Below are 25,128 nucleotides of genomic sequence, written 5' to 3'. Positions count from 1 at the left end.
AGGCCCAAAATTTTTGTTTGAATGCAAACAGTTCAGGGAAGAATTTGCAACATGAACACTGCATTACTGTGTTAAGGCATGAGGAAAAGAAAAAGCAAAACAGACTACCTTACTTGTAACACCCAACTTGTGAGAAGTAAAAAGAGTAGATTCCTAGAAGTTTCAGTTTTGATAATCTCAGATGTTATTAGTAATTATAAGTAACAGCTCTTATTTTAACCTGGCTACGTCCTTTTAATATCCCAGAGGCCTTGATCGCTATTCTCAGAGCTTCAGAGAATAATCCCTTGCAAGTAATCTAAAGGAAAAGGATTTGTTTGGTTTTTAAAGTGATCAGTTTTCTCATTTCTTGAGATCAGAAATTCTGCTCCTATATGCTCAACATATATTTCCAGAATCTGTGAAACTCACATTTGATATCTTCTCTTCCTTGAACTAGTCCAGGTTTATGTAGTCTTTAAAGGTGCCCCCCGTCTTAGGTGAAACTGCTCTGTTGCTGAAAAGTGACATGTCAGCACATGCCACAGGTAGGAGTTTCCCTACTGATTACAGAGTTTCCAAGGAAAAAACTGTGTGAAGAGAACTGGATGCAACTATGGATTTACTCAGTATTACAAGGCCTTCTCACCTCAGCAAAATACAAGTACCCAAAGCAAGTTGCTCAAAATAAGAAAACTATCTTTTTTTTTTTTTTGCTTAGTAAGATGGAAAAACAAATATCCAACTCTACAGTGTGCTAGTTTATCCTGAAACAAAGTCATCCATACTGACAAGAAGAGTATTTTACTGGAGTATCTAAATCTAATCAACACTCTTCAGTAAAATAAATGGATGGAAGGAAGGAAGGAGGGAGGGAAGAAAGACAGGCAGACAGAAAGACTGCATTGTATTCGACTGCAAAGGATTAAACTAAAGTCAATGTTTAGAATTTCTAAGGTGCCTTACATCTTAAAGAAAAATGTAAACACTTTAAACAATCATTACTCACACTTATAAGGAAGGTAAGCAAGTATCACCCCCATTTTACAGGTGGGGAAACTGAGACAAAGGTTAAGTGACTTGCTTTAGATCACAGAGGAAATCTAAGGGTATGTCTACGCTGGCAGAGTTACACCACTGGCAGTTCTATCGCCGCTCAGAGAGCTGACGGAAAACCACTGTTGTGTGTTCACACTGTGAGCTGCCTGCGCAATAGCGCGTTCACACTTGCAGCGGTATTTGGAGAGGTGCACACTGGGCCGCTATCCCACAGAGCTTCTCTTCCTCTTCTGCCACTAAGAATTGTGGGAAGGTGGAGGAGGTGGCGGGGCATCCTGGGTCCTGTCCCAATGTCCCGTGATGCATTGCTTCATATCCCAGCAATCCCTGTGCTTCCGTCTGCATCTGGCACCATCTTTCAACGGCCTGTGTGCTCTGCCTCTTCGGTCTGCAGGGATGCATCCCACGCTGTTGACCAATATGCTGCTCGCTCTCACTAACACGTCACGAGTGGCAGTGGAGTTACTCCTTAAACTACAAAGGCACGAGGAGTTCGACACTGATCTCACCACACGAGGTAGCTACAACAACATGAGATTGCTTGTGGCGTTCACGGAGGTGCTGACCACAGTGGAATGCTGCTTTTGGGCTCGGGAAACAAGCACTGAGTGGTGGGATCACATTGTCATGCATGTTTGGGGACTGTGTGCTCTTGTCCCAGCCCTGCAGCACAAGGACACGAGAATGAGAGCTGCTCTGTCATTGGAGAAGCGCGTGGCGATTGCACTGTGGAAGCTGACTACTCCAAACTGCTACTGATTGGTTGCTAACCACTTCGGAGTGGGAAAGTAGACCGTTGGAATCGTGTTGATGGAAGTGTGCAAGGGCCATTAATCGCATCTTGCTCTGAAAGACCATGACTCTGGGCAATGTGCATGACATTGTGGATGGCTTTGCACAAATGGGCTTCCCTAACTGCGGAGGGGTGACAGATGGCACACATATTCCAATTCTGGCACCAGACCACCTAGTCACTGAGTACATTAACCGGAAGGGGTACTTCTCAATGGCTCTCCAGACACTTGTGGATCACCATGGGCATCTCACGGACATTAACGCAGGCTGGTCCGGAAAGGTGCATGACGCACACATCTTTCGGAACACTGGCCTGTTGAGGAAGCTGCAAGCAGGGACTTTTTTCTTGGTCCAGAAGATCACCATAGGGGAAGCCAAAACGCCTACTATGATCCTAGGAGACCCTGCCTACCCCTTAATACTGTGGCTTATGAAGCCATGCACGGAGCACCTTGACAGCAGAAAGGAGCGGTTCAACAGGCTGAGCAAGTGCAGAATGACTTTTGAGTGTGCTTCTGGCCATTTAAAAACCTGCTGGTGCTGCCTATATGGGGGCTGGACCTGGCCGATGACAATATTCCGATGCTTATAGCCATGTGCTGAACGCTCCATAATATTTGTGAAGGGAAGGGTGAAAGCTTCACTCAGGGCTGGACCGCAGAGGCTCAGCACCTGGAGGCTGAATTTGAAGAGCCAGAGACCAGGGCTATTAGAGGGGCGCAGTGCGGGGCTGTAAGGATCAGGGATGCTTTGAGGCAGCAATTTGAAGCTGAAAGCCACTAATATTTGTTGCTATGCTCAGGAGTGCAATGCTTGTAATGCTAGGAGGTGAAGATGACATAATGGCATATCATAGAATACCACGGTTGGAAGGGACCTCAGGAGGTCATCTAGTCCAACCCCCTGCTCAAAGCAGGACGAATCCCCAATTTTTGCCCCAGATCCCAAATGGCCCCCTCAAGGATTGAACTCACAACCCTGGGTTTAGCAGGCCAAAGCTCAAACCACTGAGCTATCCCACCCCCTTAAGCCTACAGCACCCAGTATTCTCAGGAGGTCTCCCATCCAACTAACCAGGCCCAACCCTGCTTAGCTTCCGAGATCAGACGAGATCGGGCGTGTTCGGGGTGGTATGGCCGTAGACAAAGCCCAGAGAGAATATCAGGGTTGGAAGGGACCTCAGGAAGTCATCTAGTCCAACCCCCTGTTCAAAGTACGACCAATCCCCCATTTTTTTTTTGCCTCGATCCCTAAATGGCCCCTTCAAGAATTGAACTCATCGTCTGCACCAATCACAATGAAGGTGTAAGAAATTGCCTGTTGCTTTGCAGGGCTCTGTTTGATTTCAAGGAATGGAATAAAGATGGCTTTCAAACCAACACAATTTGGAGGACAGACACAAAGGAAAAAAAACAAAACAAAAAACCCCACATCAGCACTGTGGGGGATGGGGGAAAGGGAGGGTCCCAGAAGGAGGCGGGGTCCCGGGACGGTTAAAGATTTGTGTATGTCCAGGTATCATATCCAACCTTGTCCTTTGGAGTACAGTGCAGCGGGCACTGTACTTCAGCAGGGCTAAACTGCAGAGGGACGGGTGTTGAGTGCAGTGGGTACTGGGAGACCGCAGGGCTGGACTGTGACGGGGCAGGAGTGGAATGCCGCAGGTACAGACTGGAGCCAGGAGATTGATCAGAGTGTGTTGGTGGTGTCTGGGAGGCACATGGGAAAGAGTTTTGAGATAGCGGCTGCAGGGGAGGGCAGGCATGGAGCTGCTCGGTTTCCAGTGCTAGTAGTGCCCAGACCACGTCCGCTTGGCGCTCCATAACGTTTAAGAGCTGCTCCATGGCATCACTCTGGTGCACCATGTTCTCCTTTCGGTTCCTCTTCTCACTGTCCTGCCACGCCTTCAATTCTTGTTTTTCGGCCACAGAGTGCATCATGACATCACGCAGAAAGTCCTCTTTAGTTCTTCGTGGCTGCTTTCTAATTCTGCGCAGCCGTTCAGCTGGCAATAACAAAGAGGGAGGCTGGGCTCCCAAGGTCATATATGAGAAGCCAAAATGCAACATTTTACAGAAGCAGCATTGTTTGCAATACACAGACCACTGATTCAGTGATTTAAAACACAGCCACTATTCACATATCTGTCACTAACTGGCTGACCCCAGGCAAGCGCACATGAGCCACAAGCCCCCCAAAATGGTGAGTAACCGCAGGGGAAGGGGAAATCAATGTTTCAGAACCGTACTGTACACGTGGTTCTTGGGGAGAGCCAGTGCTGCAGAGGGGGCCTTATAATCATTCCTGTCCCCACATTTTCCACAGGCTGTGTTCATTATGGAAGATATTTTGCTGCTGAGGGTGAGCAGGGAATCAAGGGAGGGTCTTCTCTAAGACTTTCTGCTCTGGCCCTTATGCAGCTTGCCTGTGTGCAGCAATGGTCCCCCCCAGTGATGGCAGAGTGGCGTGGGAAAGTTACCCTTAATGGGGCAAGAAACAAAGCAGGTCTGCCAAAGAACCTGCGGCAGCAGATTGCCCAGTATCTCCATGAGAGTTTCCTGGAGATCTGAGGCAGACTCCCGTGAAGTGAGGGAGTCAATCAACACCCTCTTCCACCGCTCAGACTAGGCATGTAGTGGTATGCGCATCATACAGATACAAGCCTGCTTTCTGCAACCCTCCTGCCCCCAACAACTCACTTCAGCGATTCCCAAAAATCAAAGCCACTTACCAGGGGCCTCCTCTCCTGTTTGTGCTTCGCCAAGATCCGACAGCTGTGACTGGCTAGGCTCCTCTGGGGTAGAGAAGAGCTCCTGACATCTCTGACCTCCGAGTCATCCTCTGCCTCTGGGTCTCCCTCCACATCCTTGTCCAAGTTTTCCTCCTCCTGGCTTGGTCCACTGTCGACTGGCACGCGCGCCACAGAAGAACCCACAGTGGTCTTCTCAGTGGAGGTGGGGTTGCCATCGAGTATCGCGTCCAGCTCTTTGTAGAACTGGCAGCTTGTAGGTGCAGCACTGGAGCAGTGGTTTCCCTCCTGCCCCTTGTGGTAGGCATTCCACAGCTCCTTCCCTTTGACCCTGCACTGCACTGTGTCCCAGTCATGGCCCCTTTCGGTCATGCATCGTTAAATCTGTCCATGGGTATAATTCCTATGGCTGGAGCGCAGCTGGGACTGGACAGTTTCATCTCCCCAAATGCTGATAAGGTCCAGCAGCTTGGCATTGCTCCAAGCGGGGGATCGCCTGGTGCATAGAGCAGGCACGGCCACCTGGAAAGATGCGCTGAGACCACTGCACTCGTCACTGAGCAAACAGGAAGGGGACTTTCAAAATTCAAGGAATTTAAGGGGTGGGGCTCATGGTTGGTCACCTGAGGGCAGGGCAGTAGAGTTCAAACTGATGTCCAGAGAGGGCAGAACAGGCATTGTGGGACACCTCCCAGAGGCCAACTGCAGCGCTGTAATCGACCAGGGTGTTTACAGTAGAACCACGGTGCCGTAGGCCCAGCGCAGAAAGCTCTACGCCTCTCGTCGGGCTGGGTTTTTTACAATGCTGCAACTGCGCAGTTTCTGCGCACTAGGTGGCTTGGCCGTGTGTGCACCACAGGAGTTACAGCGCAGAAAGCTGCTTTACTACGCAGAAGCTTGCCAGTGTAGACAAGACCAATGTTAGATATGGGATCTGAACTCAAGAGTCCGGGCTCCCACTTATATTTTTATATAATTTTGGCCATCGAAAAAGGAACTAGGGACCACGAATAAGGAGCTGTACCACAAATAAGGAACTGAGAATAAGGAACCACCCTCAGTTTCATGCTATGTTGCCCCTAGTGTTTAGGACTCTATCCAAATAACGATACAAAGCGATATTATGAAACTCTCGTTACAAGAGTTAAGAGGGACAGTATTTAGCCCTCAAAATTTTACTTAGCGTAAAAATTTTGGGTTTTTTTTAAGTTGTGTATTAGTTACATAAGGTTTGGTGATAAGTGATAGAGAATTTTCTCAACTGACAATGTGTCAGAAGGATTACGTTGTTCTTTGCTCACAGGATGAGATTTGGGGAATATCCCCAATCCCCTCCTTTTTCAGATGAGGTTCAGAAAGGGTATGTACACATTGCGAAGGGAAGGAAACAGGGTTCCAGTCTGGCAGTGGGGAACAAAGATTGAGAAGAGGAAGATAGACAAAAAATTCCATCCTCAAAATACACAAGTGGAATAGTCAAAATGCCAGAAGCACATTAAAATACTTTTCCTTTTTGCTGGAATGGAAATGAGAAGGATTGCTATCAATTTTTTTCAGGTCAAGAAATAGTTACAAAAAGATCTCAGAATGATCTATAGCTGCTGCAACATTACTGTGATTAAAAGTGGGCTTATTACACTGAACTTCAAATTATATATATATAAAAATCAAAACTCCGACACCCAAACAGACTCAGCAGCACTTAGATTAGGACTGCTGTACACTCAATACTTGCTGACTGACCAGAGTATGCAAAGGACTACAAATCAACTACAAGTTCACTAACCAGAAGATGCTCATATAAAAGGTTTGTGGAACATTGGGAGGAGGATGGGTGAGTCCCCCCTGAAGTTCCAGGCATCTAGTGGTTTGGAGGAACAAAATCAGATGTCAGAATTAACACCCCATTGAAATGCACTGAGGCACTTCAAACCCCTGTAGTTACCAGAGGCCACTGTAGCTGAGGGTGGAATAGCAGCCATCACACAAAGTTGCCAGCAGCTGATGGAAGAAAGATATTCCCTCAAGCCCAGCAGAAATCCCCGGTACACATCCTAATTGGTTGGGCTGTGTGCTGAGACCACGACTTGAGCTATTTGCAGTTCACACAATTCAGAAAGAAAAACTGCATCTCGTCACATCTCCTTGGAGACAGACAGACACACAAAAATTAAATTCTGCAGAAATGATGAGTAAGCCCTGTATCTCACCAGGAAAGGTCTCCTCCTCACCATTAGGAAGTAGATTTATAAAATCCTGGCATGGCTGATACATTTGGTAGAGGTCTAAAGTTACACTCATTTTTTTAAGCCAAGAGGCTCAGTTATAAAAATATTCATCTTTAAATTAATTTTTTTTAAAGTTGTAATTTCCTAACTATAGTGGTGTCCATTTAAATTAACTGATAAATTAGATATTTACATGAATAAAATCTCTATGCACCTAATCTTTTACCACATTCCCGACAGTGGTAAAAATGTCAGAAGCCATTGTGCTTGGTTTACAATAGAGGTTTGTCTAAGATAGAGAAATCAATTAATTGTAGCATCCCTCAGTTGACTGATTCACACCTTCCATCCACTTGCAAATGTGTTTTAAATCAATTGAAAAGACCACAATCAATAACTCCTAGGGACAAAGCCTCAATCAACTGAAGCTCTATTGACTGCGTGTCAGTGTGGCAACTCACTGCTAAAATCAGTGCAATCAACTCTTCCAGATGTCACTCTTAACCTTAAATCTGCCCCTTTGCTATATGCATTATGCTGGTCTTCAGAGGCTACTGAATTCTTCAAATGAAGACTGCAAAGATTATTTCATTAGAAAAAATTATTTCCTTCCCTATGCAGATATGCATATATACTATCCTTATCAAAAAGAGCTCAACCACTTTTGGTCAAGCTTCACAAAAAACAAAAAAATACAAAACACCCCAGAATCCCACCTTCGCACAGCCCCAATCCAGCAAATGAATCTGTTGTCGGAGGCCCTTGCTCTTGTGTGGAGCCCTGTTGAAATAAACAGGGTTCTGCACGCGTCCACACTAGCAGATCTGATTACATGATCAGGGCTTATGCCTGGAAAAAATGAAAGTTTCAGAAAGTTATGAATAACTCAGAACTGGGGGGCGGGGTGTTAGAATGGAAACTATTATCCTAGCTTAACTACAGCAGTCACTGCCCCATTATGACATTTCTAGAATAATGACTAGCCACACGAGATAGTTATGGGTTAGAGTTCAGTCATTTCAGTGATGTGTGTGTAAAAAATGCTTCTTTTTTAAAAAAGGGGAAAACACCCACACAGTTTAAGTCCAAAAGGGCTGAATGGATTCTCCTCAAATATTTCTGAGTTCATCTTTTGGCTAATACCAAGCACTGAAAGCTTCAGTTTGACAAATTAAGATTCTGAAAGAGTTATAGTAGGGAAAGGGGAGATTTTACTGCAACTGGCTTTGCAAACCTACTACATTCACTATTGCTCATTCTTCTATAAACCCTGTATAACACAGATGGTGGAACTGCACCAAGCAGGTACATTTTCACCTTTTGGAAGGCAACCGAAGGCTGATCCACACTACAAAGTTAGATCGACAAAATGTAAGTGCCTTGTTATTGTTATATAGTAAAACCACCTCCCTTATGGAGCCATGATTGACCTACTGGGGCCAATCAGTGCAAGGGCAACCCTAACAGTTCTCCAGCAGCTATCCAACAATGTCCCATTCCTTGTGACAGTGACTGTTCTGGTCACAGTTGTACACTCCACTGCCCAGGGGTCACAGAGACCTGAAGCCATCCCTGCTTTACATCCCCCTGAGTATTTTTGAAATGCTTTTTCCTGATTGCCCAAGTTGGCAGGCACACCTAGCAACTCTCCCTAGCAATTGTCCAACCAACCATGCCAGCTCCATGTACTAGATGTCCTCTGGCTAAGCGCAGACAGGAGGTATGGGATCTCCTGGGCCATGGGGAGAAGAGGTTGTGCAAGCAGAGCTATGGACCAGCCACAGCAACATGGATATTTAAGAGCAGATTGCACAGGGAAGGCAGGCAAAGGGGTACGACGGGATCAGCAGAAATGCAGCGTGAAAGTGATGGAACTGCGCCAGGTAAACCAGAAGGCCAGGGAGGCCAACAACTGATCTGGTCATGAGCTGCAGACCTGCTGCTTTTACGACAAGCTGCGTGCCATACATGGGTAGAGACTCCATGAGTACTTTGCAGGCCACCATGGATAACTCAGGAAAGCCAGAGACCTCTGCTGTGAACAGCCAAGAGGAGAGGAGAGATGCAATGGGGTGGTCCGGCTATGCTGCGAGCCAGGACCTGTTTGAGTATAGCCAGTTCCACCAGCTGAGCGCAAGAAAGGGGAAGGAACTTCGGGTAAGTGTGTGCATCCACTTTCCCTTACAGTGTTTAAATTTAAAAATGGCACCCAGCCCCAAATTAACAAGACACAGGTATCAACTTTTCACGGTTTTACTCGTATGAGAAGAGGTAGAGGTACAACAAACAGATGTAGAATTGGCATCTGCTATTCATTCCCCTGTTGGTTTAGGCAAGTGAGAAGGGGGGGCGCAGGGCAGAGCAGTTTATGTACACAGGAGTGTCTCTTGTATCTCCTGAGACATATCCATGAGAAACTTTCATGGAGATATTGTGCAATCCTCTCCCAAAGGTTTCTAGAGATGGCTGCCTTATTTCTTCCTCTGAGGTAGGGCACTTTCCCACCCCACCCCACCCCACGATGCGTTCAGCTAGCATCATTGCAGTAAACAAGCTAGCAGCATACAGGCCTCAAGTCTTCAGGGTGCCAGCTGTGCTCTCCGTGCCTTTGTGACCCTCAGAAGTGAGGTATCAGCTAACCCCACCACTACCTGTGGAAAATAGTGCCAATGTTGACTGCCATCACCCTATTCTTCTCTTCCGCACCCTCGTCCCCGGTGGGCCATATTCACTATGGCTGGGGCTGGCGACCAGTGCTGTGGTAAGGCATTCCAAAGATGAAGGGTCAATAAGCAAGTCTTCTTAAAAGTGTTTATGGGAATAAGAAAAGTGAGTTCTGACACTTATCTTTCCCTTTCCACGATGATTGTAAATCCAATGGTACATGTGTCTGTTTTGGCTGTAGTTGCTGCTCTGACAGCCTTGAGATGCCCCCTTCACACTTGCAGAATGCCTGACTCTGATGAGGAGGAAAAGAAGAGGATTAGAGCAGCCATGTTCAGTGAGATCCTGCAAGCCAGTAGTGCATTGGCCTGCAAAAAAAAGGCCTGGAGGGATACCATGGCAGACAGCATGGAGAAGGAAAGGGCAGACAGGAGAAAGGTCCAGGAATCCCAGCAGGAAAAGAATAGGGAGATGCACCCGCACATAATGGGTCTTCCTAGGCAGCAAACACAAATGATGCACACCTTGGTGAACCTACAGGTCAAACAAACAAAAAAAAAAAACAAAAAAAAATCCCAGAACTCCCCACCCTTTGCTGTCCTTGGAGAACTCCATATTAGCAGCTCCCTATACCCCCCAACATTCCACTTGGCATCATGGGCCAGGATCCTTATCCCTCTCACGCCACACCGGGGAACAAGAAGGAAAACCACAGCTTCACATACACACCAGCACACAGGTTCTCACAGGTCAGTGTATGTAGCCACGATGGACAACATTTGTGCACTGAAATGTTTGTTTGCTGCCTTTCCAATTTCAAATTTCTATTCTCTGAATTTGTGTTAAAAGTTTACCCGTTTCTTGCATTTTTGCACTGTTTTTGCCACTCAATGACGTTCTACGTGAGGAGAATACAGTTATCTTTATTAGTTCACAACGCATGCTGCAGAATGCAAAGCAGTACTCAAAACGTGCAGTACTTGTAAACAAACAGGAAGGACCACATGAATCAGAGATTCAGGAAAACAGTCATTTATAAAATGTACAGCAAGCACTACACAGTTCTTAGCAGCACCCAGAGCACCAGGCCAGAGAAGACTGCAGCACAGAACATCACTGTTGCTGACTGTTCATGTGCTCTTTCAAAGCCCCCCCTCTACGGCATAGCTCCACACTGAATCCTTTTAATGGCCCTTGTGTCTGGCTGCTCAAAGTCAGGAGGCAGCCCCTCCAGCTCCACCTCCACCTCCACCTCCACGGCAGCCTTTTCCCACTTTGCCTCACAGATATTATGCAGGACACAACAGGCAGCTATAACCATTTGGATCTCAGTGAGAAAAATATCCCATCTAGTGAGTAAACACTGCCAATGTCCCTTCAATCTACCAAAAGCACATTCAACTGTCATTCCGCACCTATTGAGCGGGTAGCTGAATAGTTCCTTGATACAGTCGAGATGGACAGCATTCAGCTTCCTGAGCCAGGAGAGCAAGGGCTTCTCTGGGTACCCCAGAATCACTCCTGGATTTCAATATCACAAATGGTAATCTGATGGTTGGGAATTTATGTCCCTGCTTGCAGCTTTCTGAACAGTCCTGTGTCCTTAAAGATGCAAGAGTCTTGCACCTTCCTGGAGCAGCCCACATGGATATTGGTGAAGCATCACTGGTAATCCACCAATGCTGGCATAACTACAGAAGAGTAGCCTTTTCTAATGACATACTCTGTCCAAGGTGCTACAAAAGGGATGTGCGTGCATCTATTGCCCCATTGCTGTAAATCCATCTACTAAGGCCTACACATTGTTGAGAGTTAGAGCCTTACATAGCAGGAGACAATTAATGGCCCTACACATTTTTATGACAATGGCCCCAACTGTGGATTTTCCTACTCCAAAATTATTTCCCACTGACTAGTAGAAAACAAGTATTTCAAGCTTCCACAGTGCAACTACCATTAGCTTCTCATTTATCAATCCAGCTCTCATTCTGGTATCCATGCGCTGGAGTGAGCTCAGTACATAGATCAAGAATGTGGCCTTTCGCATCCGAACGGTCTGTAGCCACTGTTCATTGTTCAAACTTGCACTACGATGTGATCCCTCAGTGCTTGTTTCTCTGGCCCAGAAGCAGCACTCCACCATCTGAAGCTGCTCTGTGAATGTCACCAACAACCTTGAACTGTTTTTCGCTATGTCTTCCAGCAAACTGTCCTCCAAGAAATCATCACGTCCACCATTGTTGCAGTACACCTCTACCCCGATATAACGTGACCCGATAGAATACGGGTTTGCATACAACACAGTAAAGCTCCAACACGCTGCTCTGTGCAGCGTGTTAAGGGTGCAGGGCCGGGCCGGGGCCAAGGGGTTGGATAAGGGGCAGAGGGTCATGGAGGCAGTCAGGGGCTTCTCCCCCCCAGGTCTGGGAGGCAGGAGTTGGGGGGGGGGCACTTTCGGGGGCCCTGCAGTCCCAGACTGGCCCGGGGGATTAGCGGGGGGGCCGGGAGCAGCCTGCTCCGCTTTCCTTGCCCCAGCAGTGTCGCTCGCGGTAAGGCCTTGGGGGAAGGGATCCCCCCCCGCACTCACCAGCAGCAGTGCAAGGGGAGCAGCCCAGCCCTAGCCTGCTCCACTCCGCCAGCTCCCAGTCGCTGCGCTCTGCTTCCCGCCACAGGGGAGTACGGGCAGTGTCCTTTCTCCAACCTCCCCGCACTCACTGGCAGCAAGAGGCGGAGCGCCGCGGCTGGGAGCTGGCGGAGTGGAGCGAGCTGGGGCCGCATTGCTCCACTTCCCACTGCTGCTGATGAGTGCCTATCAGGGGGCGAGGGGTGTGGATAGGAGTTGGAGCAGTCAGGGGACAGGGAGCAGGGGGGGTGGGTAGGGGGTGAGGTCCTGGGGGTGATTAGGGATGGGAGGGTCTTTGGAGGGGGGGCGGTCAGGGAACAAGGAAAAGGTTCGAAAAGCAAGTTCGATATCACGCGGTCTCACCTATAACGCAGTGAGATTTTTTGTCTCCTGAGGACCACGTTATATCAGGGTAGAGGTGTACTTCCAGCAGGTCTGCAAACAGAAGAGGATCGTGTGTCCTGTATTTGCTGCATTCGTGAGAATAGTAGAGAGGTCTGCGGGCTCCATGCTTCTGTCAAAGATGGTGAACACTGAAAAGTGCTGCCCAGTTTGTGAGATTTAAAAAAAAGGGTGAGAAAGTTATGGGACATGGATGGCATCATGGGACAGAGAAAGCTGCATTCTGGGAATTTGACCCCTAGCTCCTAGAGATCCCAGGATACTCATTTCTACTCCACAATCCACTGCAAAGCGTTCCCAAAAGGCATCACACCAGATGGTAGTGCATGGCACACAGCCTTATTCATCAACACAAGCACTCCTAGTGAACACGTGCAGCGCTGATGCAAATAGCCAAGTATGCATGCGCATGAGTGGTATACAAACTTTGGAGGTTGTACCCTAACGTAACTTGTGTCAACCAAAGTTTGTAGTGTAGACATGGCCTAAGATAGCAGTTTGCTGGTTCCAGAACTACTGACAACTGCCAACATTTTCCTGAATTGACTGAAATGGTGTGAAGGGATAAATGACCTTTGTTTTAGAAAAGAAAAGAACGCTTTGAATTCTCCATATAGGTAAGCAGGCATATCTGTAAGGATTCCAAGTTACTCTGGAAGAAAGTCACAATTAAACAAAATACTATACCTTCTTCAGCTGGCTTTCATATTCCTCACGCAGTTCCCCTGGTTTGCTTAACTTGATGGGTGCTCTGAATATAAAGTCTAGAAAGAAAAGAAAAAAGGGAACATACATTAAAGTATGATAATTAGGAATATCGTCGAGCTACCCTTGTTACACAGTCTTGCTCTCCCAACTCAATACACAAAAGTGTTCTGAAAGCTAAGTGCCAAGCAATAACACTTCCCTGTTCTATAGTACTTCTAATGTTCTCCAAACGTTTTACAAGCAATTAAGCGTCATAACCCCCAATGGAGGTGTTATCTCCATTTTACACGCATGTAAACAAACAGTACTTAAGCAACTTGCTTGAAGTGTCACAGTGTGTCAGTGGCACAGCCAGAAATAGAAACCAGCGCTATGCTATACTAGACCAAACTAGCAAGATCATCTACAAGTCTTTACTTACAAAGGCAGTACAATATCCTTATTCCTATACGTCTCTTGCTTCCATTTAAACAAAGCTATTAATCGAAACATATTTTCTAAATTTTGTTTAAATGATCTGTTACATTTATCAATATACCTATGAGATCTACATTCCATTCACCTACACAAACATTTTACAGTGTGAACTTCTCAATTAGCTGTCTTATTAACTATAATTAGACAACAGAGCTTGTATTTTGTTTGCAATGCACTGAGTAACTTCAGCATTCTTAAGTCTCACACAATTTATTCAACTCTTTCCTGAGTACACTAAAACAAAACTAAAGTAGAAGAAACAAAACCAAGTTTATCATATTGGTGAACAGTCACTTTTAAGTTCCACAGCAGTAAGTTTTGTTACTCTATTAAGTTCCTAATGTCAGCTTAAAAGTCCCCACCCACTTTTATACAGCACAAGTCTGGACCAGTTACACTCTAGAGTCAGAGAAATTTTTAAGAGGAATCCAAAAGAGCAAGCAACCTGAAAAAAACATGTTTCATACCCATGATGCAGCATTAATACAGGCAAGCTAGGCCTATTTTATATAAAATTTATGGGGTTAGTTTTTTTTGTTCTATAATTTTGTTCAACCATCCCCAAGCTCCACCAAAAAAAAAGGGGGGGGGGGAAGAGAGAGTAAAAGGTTTTATGAAATGAAACAAAATCAAACCATGCAAGTCAGTTTTTAAGCAGATTTATTCCTCAAACGTAAGAGGGCATCCTTATAGTCCAAAATGAAAAGTTCACAACTGTGTAACTAACTTAAAAGAACACAACAGAGTCTCCAGCCTACTAACTAGTGAGGTCCTACCACTCTTTTGTGCCTGCTTTTCAGTATCAATATCTACATCAACTTACTTGCTTTTACAGTCACTTGCCTATCACAAAATTTCAGCCATGCTAAAAACACACACTCAACTGATAAGAGAGCTGGCTGGACAGTACAGGCATTGTAAAAGTTGAAAATTTTTGAATTCAACTCTTGTCTTCCATGACTTAGCTTTCATGATTTTCCAACATTCTGATACAACAAACACACAAGACAACCTCCTTCAGAAGGGTGAATTTGGGGTATAGATTTGGAGCTTCAATTTTAAATACTAGAAAGAAGGAACCAGTATTGCCAACACCAAAAGGTTTATAAAGCATGAGATGAGAATTTCAGAAATAAATGTTGGGTTCATTTTTATTTGTCCTTCTGGTCTTTCTGCCTTTAGGGAGCAAACGGTCAAGCTTTTCTGGTCAACCATTAATTGTATAAACTTACTTTGCTTTTTTAAATTAAAGCTGAAATTTCTTCTTAGTCCCATGACTTCAAGAGTTATAACGCTAGAAAAATATGAGACTTATGATAGCTTCACTAGCATTGACAATTCCATCCCCCAAGTTTCATCCTCTCCTCAACCTAACAGCTTTGTATTTGGGACCAGTCACGTGGGCTAAAGTAACGGAAAAGTTCCAGAGCTGCTCCAAACCGTTTTTCAATTGTGTCCTTGAGCAGCTCCAGTTCTTTGTTGTTAATTTTAATAAAGCCAGATTTCTGCTGAGATGGTGTTGCAACAGTGGAACCTGTAATATGCCTAAAACAACCTTCAGTTGCATTTCAACATTTAGGACTTGTCTTTAAAAAAAAAAAAAGAAAAGAAATTAAAAAAAACCATGAGTTGCACCAGTATAACTAAAAACATGATGCTAAACCATTTCAACTAAACTGGTACAACTCTGGGTGTAGACATTCTTACATCATCTTATAATCTTCTTACACTGGTTTAGCAACCCAATATAAGTGAGGTTTAAACTGACATAAGAATATCCACACAAAGTTACACTGGTTTAGTAAGTTGGTTTAACATCAAACGGCTGAAACTTTGTGTGCATATGGGCTCTGTAGATCCCTTACTATGTAAAACACATTGTGTGTTATGAACGAAGTCCTTATACCTAATGTATTCACCACACTTACGATATCTGGAGTCAAATACAGACAGACATGGGGCCGGACTCTTAGCCACAAGTAGCTGTAAAGCCAGTTTAACTAGCCAGCTAAGAATTCCCCGGCACTATGGAATCCCCACGTGGTGCAGAGCCAGTATAATCAGCTTTTCACCCTCTGTCATTAGTTCCTGTGTAGGGGCACAGCTATACCTGGCGGCTCTTTGGGTCTCCTAAACAGATGTGCAGAGCAGCTGTAAGTTGTGAAAGAGGCAGAAGCTGCCCCCCCCCCAAACAGCCCCAGGACAAGGTGTGGATGGACATAATACTGGCATAGTCACTTTTGCCATCCCTACATACACACCCCACTTGGTTCCAAACACAGCTCAGACAAAGCCACTAATTTAGTTCTCAGTCTCACAAAGTATCTACAGCTGAGTTGCATCATACGCGCATTTAACTTACGCAAATTCAACTATGTGTGCTTTGCCAAAAAAAAAAAAAAAAAGATACTTGTAAATAGTGCGGGCGATTCCGCCCACCATTACACTCAATGAGCGTGAGTGAGCGTGAGATGGGAGACGTGAATCTGCTGTTCCCTCAGTCGGTCTCAGTTCCCACGTGCCTCTCATAGTGTGAGCATCTTGCCCTGCTGAGTGTGATTCTAGTGTTTAAAGATACTTATTTTTTGTACATGGCCCCTAAACGCAAGCCAACTACTTCATCTGGTGCTCAACTGAAGAAACAAGTGATCTGTTCCAACGCTGGAGGAAAAACTGGCTGTGTTAGATTTATTGAGAGACGGTATGTCGGTCTCCAACGTGGTGCGTAAAAATGGCCACAATGAATCTAGCATCCATGCCATCAAGATTTGAGAGAGAAATTCGTCAAGCTGGGGCATCAAGTGCTCCAATAACTGTTAAGGCGACAAGCCAGATGCGTGATAAGACTTTAGTGAAGAGTGAAAAGGCATTAAACTTATGGCTGGAAGACAAACTGTAAACGTGTGCTTATTGATGGCAACACATTGCGAGAAAAGGCTCTTAGCCTCTACGCACTGTTCAAACCTCCCAAAGAGGGACAGCTTTCTGATGAGAAGGAATTCAAAGCCAGCCAAGGTGGGCTTAACAGTTTTAGAAACCGCTTCAACCTCAAAAACGTGCAGACTACTGGTGAAGCTCCATTTGCCAATGAAGAGGCAGCAAAAGCCTACCCCGAACAATTGAAGAAAATCATAGAAGAAAAGGGCTATCTTCTGGAACAAGTTTTTAATGCTGACGAGATAGGGCTCATCTAGAAAAAAAATGCCCAACTGCACTTACATTTCAAAATCAGAAAGACAAGTCCCTGGCTTTAAAGCAGCTAAAGACCATGTGACTGTGTTTTGTGGCAATGTGGCTGGGCATTTAATAAAGCTGGGCTTGCTCTACAGGGCTGCAAATCCCTGAGCCCTAAAAGGCAAGAACAAAAATCTCCTGTCTGTGTTCTGGCAAATAAATAAAAAGGCTTGGGTGATGGCAGCATTTCTGGATTATTTCTGGGTTGGATCCACAAGTGTTTCATTCCAGAGGTCAAGCGGTACCTCGGAGAGAAAGGACTTGACTTTAAAGTGTTGCTGATCATAGACAATGCTCCTGGCCACTCTGAGGCACTCCGGTTTGCGCATAATGATGTTGAAGTAGTCTTTCTCCCCCCCAATACAACCTCCATCCTCCAACCTCTCAACCAAGGCGTGATTCGCTGTTTTAAGGCCATGTACACGAGGCTTACATTCTCACAGATACATAGCGCTATGGATGCTGATCCCAGTCAATGTGATGGAGTGTTGGAAGTCCTTCAACATTGCTGATTGCATCACTTATATTAAACAGGCAATGGATGCAATCAAGCCTGAAAACAGTCAATGCATGTTGGCGAAACCTATGGAAAGAATGTGTGAATGATTTTAAGGGTTTCCCGACCATTGACAAAGTGAAACGCATTGTTCAGGTGGCCAGGCAAGTGGGTGGTGATGGCTTCGTCGACATCCTTGAGGAAGAAATTGAAGAATTAATTGAGAGAGAGAGACACATTGATTAATGAAGAGTTAGAGGAACTGATAAAACAGTCTATAGAAGATGAAGATGACGACGACAAACAGGAAGAGCCAGCAAGATGGAATCTTCATAAATCTGCTGAAGCGTTACAAGCAGCGAAACATTGAATGATTTCTGAATACGACCCCTCTGTGGAACGAAGCCTCAAAATCACACGTAGTATTACGGACAACTTGAGACCATATCAAGAAACGTTTGAGCAGCTCAAGAGACAACAGCGACAGCTGCCGATCACTTCAAGGAAAAACAACCAGCAGCAGATGAGCCTACGCAATCAACTTCTTGAGCTGAACCAGAGCCACCCACTTCATCTACGACTCGCTCTCCGTCACCTCCGTCTCCTGGATCGACATCAAGCCCTGATGTCCCCCTGTAATTACCCCCCCGTAATTAAAAATACAGTATTGTAAAATTATATTTAGCATAGGTACTCTATTATATGCTGTACATTACTGTATACTTTATACATATTACTGTACAGGGTTGTACAGTATACACAAAACCATGTGCAGTATACTGTACTTTATGGGTGATTTAAGGGATTTTCAAGGGTAATTTTGACTATACGTGATTTTCGCTTTATGCGCTGACTTTAGAACCTAACCCCCATGTAAGATGCGACTCCACTGTGTTGGGAAGTTGGGCAATAATCTTCTCCCCCCTTAAATGAGATTGACCAGGGAAGAATTCATTTTTAAACTTTCTGAATGTGCTTTAGAACTCTATTAGATTACTACTTACATAATAAGGCTTAGTGTGCTGAACCACCATACGTTACAGATTTAGGAAGACTGGTCCCCCCTCCCATTTTACTTTTGTTGTATGAAAAATGGCAAAGACCTCCATGTCACACTCTTCTCTACATTCTTGGATGACAGCTTCAGCCATCTGGACCCTGTATTCTGTGGCTATTTTTTCAGACACAGAATCAATATTAAGAAGGAAAGCAGTCTTTCCTGTACAGATGTTTGTAGACATCATCAGATAATTTCTTATCTTTAGCCAATCATCTTGCATTACTGTCAATACTGATTCTTTAACTTCTTTAATTTTTCCTTTATTCCCTCACTTTCAGTATGGGGCAGTGGAAGTTTAAATCTGTCTGGATGTGTATCCAGGATGATGTCCTTCAAATGTTTCTTTAAATTCTCACTTAGTTTGTGCTATGTTAATGTCAATGTAGTTGGCCTAAAAGTTCAAGAAATTGCCTTTCAGTTGTTGTAGTACAATCCCTGATTTATCTTTGCCACTGCTTGTGTAAACAGAAGAGGGAACCAGCAGAAACTGCTTCTGAATCAAACTGATGTCTGAGAGCTGCCAGAAGAGCTGGAATGAGGACTTAATTATCATTGTGGTAACACTTTGATGGCTATGATAGAATCAAAAGTATATGGGATCAAACTCAATGATCTGCACTTTTATTTCAACAAATAGCATTTCATTCAATTCATTCAAGCATTTCATTCAGCATATTTGACCTGGAAGAAGCCAAATACACAGATTTTCTGCACTAATTGAGATGACTGTACATACTTTCTATCTTGTTACTTAACACTGAGATTTTACTTCAGAATAATTCAGTTTTTGTAACTTCAGTCTATTCAATCACTCATAACCTATCACTTTTCAACTTTTGGTATGATGAGTCAGACAAATTCACACACACATTTGGTGGTCACTAGTCGCTTGTTTGGTATTGATCAGCAGCTTTCACATTTATTAGAGTTAGAATGAGAAACAGACACCTAGTACATTCAAAAATATGAAGACTGAAAAATAAGATGAACTAGCTAGCTTTATATGGAAACATCATCAGATGCCCTGTTCATCTTCCAGAAGCTCCTACATTCTGCTAAACCAATTCCATCCTACAAGTTCATAACTCCATCCACTCAGTTAATCCCGCTCCCTGGGCACGCTCCTCTCTCTTTGAGCATTTAGAGCATGTCTTCACTAGCAACATTAGAGCTCTCCCAGCACTATAAAAAAAACCTACCTCCAGTAGGGGAATAGCTCCCAGCGCTGATGCACTGTCTACACTGGCACTTTACAGCGCTGAAACTTGCAGTGCTCGGGGGTGTGTGTGTGTGTGTTTTTTCACACCCCTGAGCGAGAAACTTGCAGCGCTGTAAAGTGCCAGTGTAGACAAGCCCTTAGACCACTGTCACTCTTGGTTTCCTGGTAGACATCATAAAAACTTTGAGGGTCTCCCTACTTCCCTTTTTACATTTTAAAGTAGAAAATGTTTTCATTCACAGACAGAGGCTAGTGCTTTTAAATATAAATTATGTTTATGTAAATATTTCAGTGATACAGAGGTGCAGAAATGGGGGCAGGAAGGAAGGAAGCCCTGATAAAACCTATTTATTCTTTTATCTTCAGAAAAAGAAGAAGTTTTTCACAACCTTCAAAAGATTTAAGGATGTGAACATTGAGTAGGGAAAGGAATTCCTTAGAACAATCCAAGGAATATAACTAGAAGGTAAGGACAGAAATTAAGAAAATTTAGGATGAAAGAAAAAAAAAAAAGCAGTAATTTCTTCCTGAAAGTGAGATCTAGTAAGTAGCCTGCTCTCTCAAAGAAAGTGGTGGAAATTCCATTATTTAACTAGACTGGGCAAAGCACTAGAGAATGCACTGCAGGGAAGAATCCTGCAATGCCAGAAAGAGAGAGACTAGATGACCTAGTAAGTCTTTTCCATCCCTATGATAGTAAAGATGGTCTTCGAGAGTGGAATTCATTTCTCAAACCTTAGCAAACACTTACACTATCTTAAGGTTTGGACAATTTATGTCATATAATATCCCCACAGCTGTCCCAAAACATGCAGGCAGTAGAATATACTAATTCCCAGGAGTCAGACCTGAGCAGCAGCAACCAGAGCAGGTGGGAGAGAGGAAGCAGGCCATCAGAGACGTAGGATGCTTTCAGAACCCCTGGCAGCAAAACTGTGAAGTATACTGAAAATGCACAAAAGAGGAATAAGGGAAGGTGTAGATGCGGATTAGGGCTGAAACAGACTTGGGAAGGAGACATACAGAAAGGTGAGGCAACAGGCAAGCATTAAAATACAATACAATATAAAGCGGAAGCACTTTGAGTCAGCAGTGGAGGAGCATATTAGCCGAGGCATCCAAACAGAAGGATTCATATATTTCAAGGCCAAATGGGACTTTGTAATAATCTCCAAAATCATCGGCCTGCTAAAACTTAATAGCTAGGCAGCAAGTATGGTGAGACTGCTGCCTATCATGCTGACCAATACTGTCTCATTGTTTCCTTCTGCTGCCCCATCTGTCAGTATCCACCTGCTGTCTGTTTTCTGATTGCAAACTCTTTGTGGCAGGTACTATGTCTCTTTGTTCTGTGTTTGTACAGTGGCGGGCAGAGTGGGGTCCTGGTCTATACGTAGGGTTCATAGGTGCTACTGAAATACAAATAATCTACTCCGACCTCCTGCAAAACATGAACCACAGAATTTCACTTAGTGGTTCCTGCTTCCAGCCTAATAACTTGCAGCTTAACAAGATCATGCATTTTAGAAAGACTTCCTATCTTCATTTAAAGACTGCAAGTGCTGAAGAATTTGCCACATGCCTTGGTAATCTGTTCCTATAGTTAATTAGGGAGATGATGGTAGAAGGGATGGTTCAGGGGGGAAACAAATGTAACTAATAAGATTAGTACCTTTATGTTTTGCTCACATCTGCGTATTAGGATTTGTCTGGCTCGTGTTTTTAGATTATAAATTCTTCAGGGTAGGGACCTTGTTTTATGTGTGGGTACAGCATCTCACATAAAGGGGCCTCAATCCTCACTGGGGCATTAGGGTGCTGCCACATAATTTAATATTTGCATTATTACCAGTGAGTTAACAACAAGTCCCCTTAAATTGCAATGCTAGATGCAGGCCTAAACTGTATCTAAATTATTGTTATTCATTTTTACTATGGCAAATATTAGACAGGATAATGACGTTATCTCTGCATGTTATGGCTAGCAGAGAGTGAGATAAAGATTTCCCCAATTCAATTACCCCCATGCTAGGGCAGGGAAGTCACAAACGTCCTGCTTCTTGAAGCTCTTTCATAATTAACAAGCCATTTTATGAATGACAGCAATGCACTGAATACAAACTAGCTGCCAGATTCATGAAGGCCTACTAGAACTGGGGGTAAGCTTCAATTTGTAAAGAGATATTCCTCCAACCTAGAGTGGCTTTGTTTCATTTTTTGAATGCAGTGGGAATAAAATGGGCCCCCACCTTATAAAAGACACACAGAGCCCTGAGCAATTCTCAAGTGCTTGTGTGGAGAGAGAAAGGAAGGGGTTTAATTCAGTGTGTGTGGGGGGTGGATGGATAAAACTATAGTTTGAGTTATAGATAACTGTTTTCATTCTCATATATTTTTGCTGCTAAGTGTTCTAGCTTCAGCTGTCCCAATCTCTGCTGGTCAACAGAATGAGGCACCAAATGCTGTCTTCAGCTAGGAGTCATTGCCACTCGTACAGCAACTCCCTCCTTCTGTCAGTCTCCTACCCCTTTACTATGGCTCTATCCCCCGCTTCACATTGTTTGAGCTGTTTCTCCCACTGGGTCCTTGTCTATCCTGGGAAATGGACTGTTTAGAGCAGTGGTTTTCAACCTTTTTTCATTTACAGACCCCCTAAAAAATTTCAAATGGAGCTGCGGATCCCTTTGGAAATCTTAGGCATAGTCTGTGGATCATAGAATACCAGGGCTGGAAGGGACCTCAGGAGGTCATCTAGTCCAACCCCCTGCTCAAAGCAGGACCAATACCCCACTAAATCATCCCAGCCAGGGCTTTGTCAAGCCTGACCTTAAAAACTTCAAAAGAAGGAGATTCCACCACCGCCCTAGGTAACGCATTCCAGTGCTTCACCACCTTTCTAGTGAAAAAGCTTTTTCTAATATCCAACCTAAACCTCCCCCACTGCAACTTGAGACCGTTACTCCTCGTTCTGTCATCTGCTACCACTGAGAACAGTCTTGATCCATCCTCTTTGGAACCCCCTTTCAGGTAGTTGAAAGCAGCTATCAAATCCCCCCTCATTCTTCTCTTCCGCAGACTAAACAATCCCAGTTCCCTCAGCCTCTCCTCATAACTCATGTGTTCCAATCCCCTAATCATTTTTGTTGCCCTCCGTTGGACGTTTTCCAATTTTTTCACATCCTTCTTGTAGTGTGGGGCCCAAAACTGGACACAGTACTCCAGATGAGGCCTCACCAATGTCGAATAGAGGGGAACGATCACATCCCTCAATCTGCTGGCAATGCCCCTACTTATACGGCCCAAAATGCCGTTAGCATTCTTGGCAACAAGGGCACACTATTGCCTCATATCCAGATTCTTATCCACTGTAACCCCTAGGTCCTTTTCTGCAGAACTGCTGCCTAGCCATTCGGTCCCTAGTCTGTAGCAGTGCATGGGTTTCTTCCATCCTAAATGCAGGACTCTGCATTTGTCCTTGTTGAACCTCATCAGATTTCTTTTGGCCCATTTCTCTAGTTTGTCTAGGCCCCTCTGTATCCTATCCCTACCCTCCAGCGTATCTACCTCTCCTCCCAGTTTAGTGTCATCTGCAAACTTGCTGAGGGTGCAATCCACGCCATCCTCCAGATCATTAATGAAGATATTGAACAAAACCGGCCCCAGGACCGACCCTTGGGGCACTCCACTTGATACTGGCTGCCAACTAGACATGGAGCCATTGATCACTACCCAGCTTTCTATCCACCTTATAGTCCATTCATCCAGCCCAAACTTCTTTAACTTGCTGGCAAGAATACTGTGGAAGACCATGTCAAAAGCTTTGCTAAAGTCAAAGAACAACATGTCCACTGCTTTCCCCTCATCCACAGAGCCAGTTATCTCATCATCGAAGGCAATTAGATTAGTCAGGCATGACTTGCCCTTGGTGAATCCATGCTGACTGTTCCTGATCACTTTCCTCTCCTCTAGGTGCTTCAGAATTAATTCCTTGAGGACCTGCTCCATGATTTTTCCAGGGACTGAGTTGAGGCCTGTAGTTCCCCGGATCCTCCTTCTTCCCTTTTTTAAAGGTGGGCACTACATTAGCCTTTTTCCAGTTGTCCGGGTCCTCCCCCGATCGCCATGAGTTTTCAAAGATAACGGCCAATGGCTCTGCAATCACATCCGCCAACTTCTTTAGCACTCTCAGATGCAGCACATCCGGCCCCATGGATTTGTGGATGTCCAGCTTTTCTAAATAGTCCTGAACCACTTCTTTCTCCACAGAGAGCTGGTCACCTCCTCCCCATACTGTGCTGCCCAGTGCAGTAGTCTGGGAGCTGACCTTGTTCGTGAAGACAGAGGCAAAAAAGCATTGTGTACATTAGCTTTTTCCACATCCTCTGTCACTAGGTTGCCTCCCTCATTCAGTAAGGGGCCCACACTTTCCTTGACTTTCTTCTTGTTGCTAACATACCTGAAGAAACCCTTCTTGTTACTCTGAACATCTCTTGCTAGCTGCAACTCCAAGTGTGATTTGGCCTTCCTGCATGCCTGAGCAATATTTTTATACTCTTCCCTGGTCATTTGTCCAATCTTCCACTTCTTGTAAGCTTCTTTTTTGTGTTTAAGATAAACAAGGATTTCACTGTTTAGCCAAGCTGGTCGCCTGCCATATTTACTATTCTTTCTACACATCAGGATGGTTTCTCCCTGGAACCTCAATAACGATTCTTTAAAATACAGCCAGCTCTCCTGGATTCCTTTCCCCCTCTTGTTATTCTCCCATCAGTTCCCTGAGGGAGTCAAAGTCTGCTTTTCTGAAGTCCAGGGTCCGTATTCTGCTGCTTTCCTTTCTTCCTTGAGTCAGGATCCTGAACTCGACCATCTCATGGTCACTGCCTCCCAGGTTCCCATCCACTTTTGCTTCCCCTACTAATTCTTCCCAGTTTGTGAGCAGCAGGTCAAGAAGAGCTCTGCCCCTAGTTGGTTCCTCCAGCACTTGCACCAGGAAATTGTCCCCTACACTTTCCAAAAACTTCCTGGATTGTCTGTGCACCGCTGTATTGCTCTCCCAGCAGATATCAGGGTGACTGAAGTCTCCCATGAGAACCAGGGCCTGCGATCTAGTAACTTCCGTGAGTTGCCGGAAAAAAGCCTCGTCCACTTCATCCCCCTGGTCCGGTGGTCTATAGCAGACTCCCACCACGACATCACCTTTGTTGCTCACACTTCTAAATTTAATCCAGAGACTCTCAGGTTTTTCTGCAGTTTCATACTGGAGCTCTGAGCTCATACTGCTCCCTTACATACAGTGGAACTCCCCCACCTTTTCTGCCCTGCCTGTCCTTCCTTAACAGTTTATATCCATCCATGACAGTACTCCAGTCATGTGAGTTATCCCACCAAGTCTGTTATTTCAATTACATCATAATTCCTTGACTGTGCCAGGACTT

General features: G+C 44.8%; 1 protein-coding gene and 1 non-coding gene across 2 annotated transcripts in view; both read right to left on the bottom strand.

Moving 5' to 3' along the window:
• The window catches only part of RNF169 (ring finger protein 169), a 47,840-nt gene that overhangs the window by 15,128 nt on the left and 7,584 nt on the right, over positions 1 to 25,128 (bottom strand). Inside the window, exon 2 of the mRNA XM_074942874.1 lies at positions 13,187 to 13,263. Within this exon, the coding sequence (XP_074798975.1) occupies positions 13,187 to 13,263 (77 nt within the window). The remainder of the gene's footprint in view (positions 1 to 13,186; positions 13,264 to 25,128) is intronic.
• LOC141981080 (5S ribosomal RNA) lies at positions 2,862 to 2,977 on the bottom strand. Its single transcript, XR_012637638.1, has one exon. It is a non-coding gene; the product is annotated as a 5S ribosomal RNA (ribosomal RNA).

This window comes from Natator depressus, chromosome 1 (assembly GCF_965152275.1).
Source record: "Natator depressus isolate rNatDep1 chromosome 1, rNatDep2.hap1, whole genome shotgun sequence".
Classification (NCBI taxonomy): Eukaryota; Metazoa; Chordata; order Testudines; family Cheloniidae; genus Natator; species Natator depressus.
The sequence above is the reverse complement of the archived record's forward strand: the minus strand, read 5'-3'. Positions and strand labels throughout refer to the sequence as shown.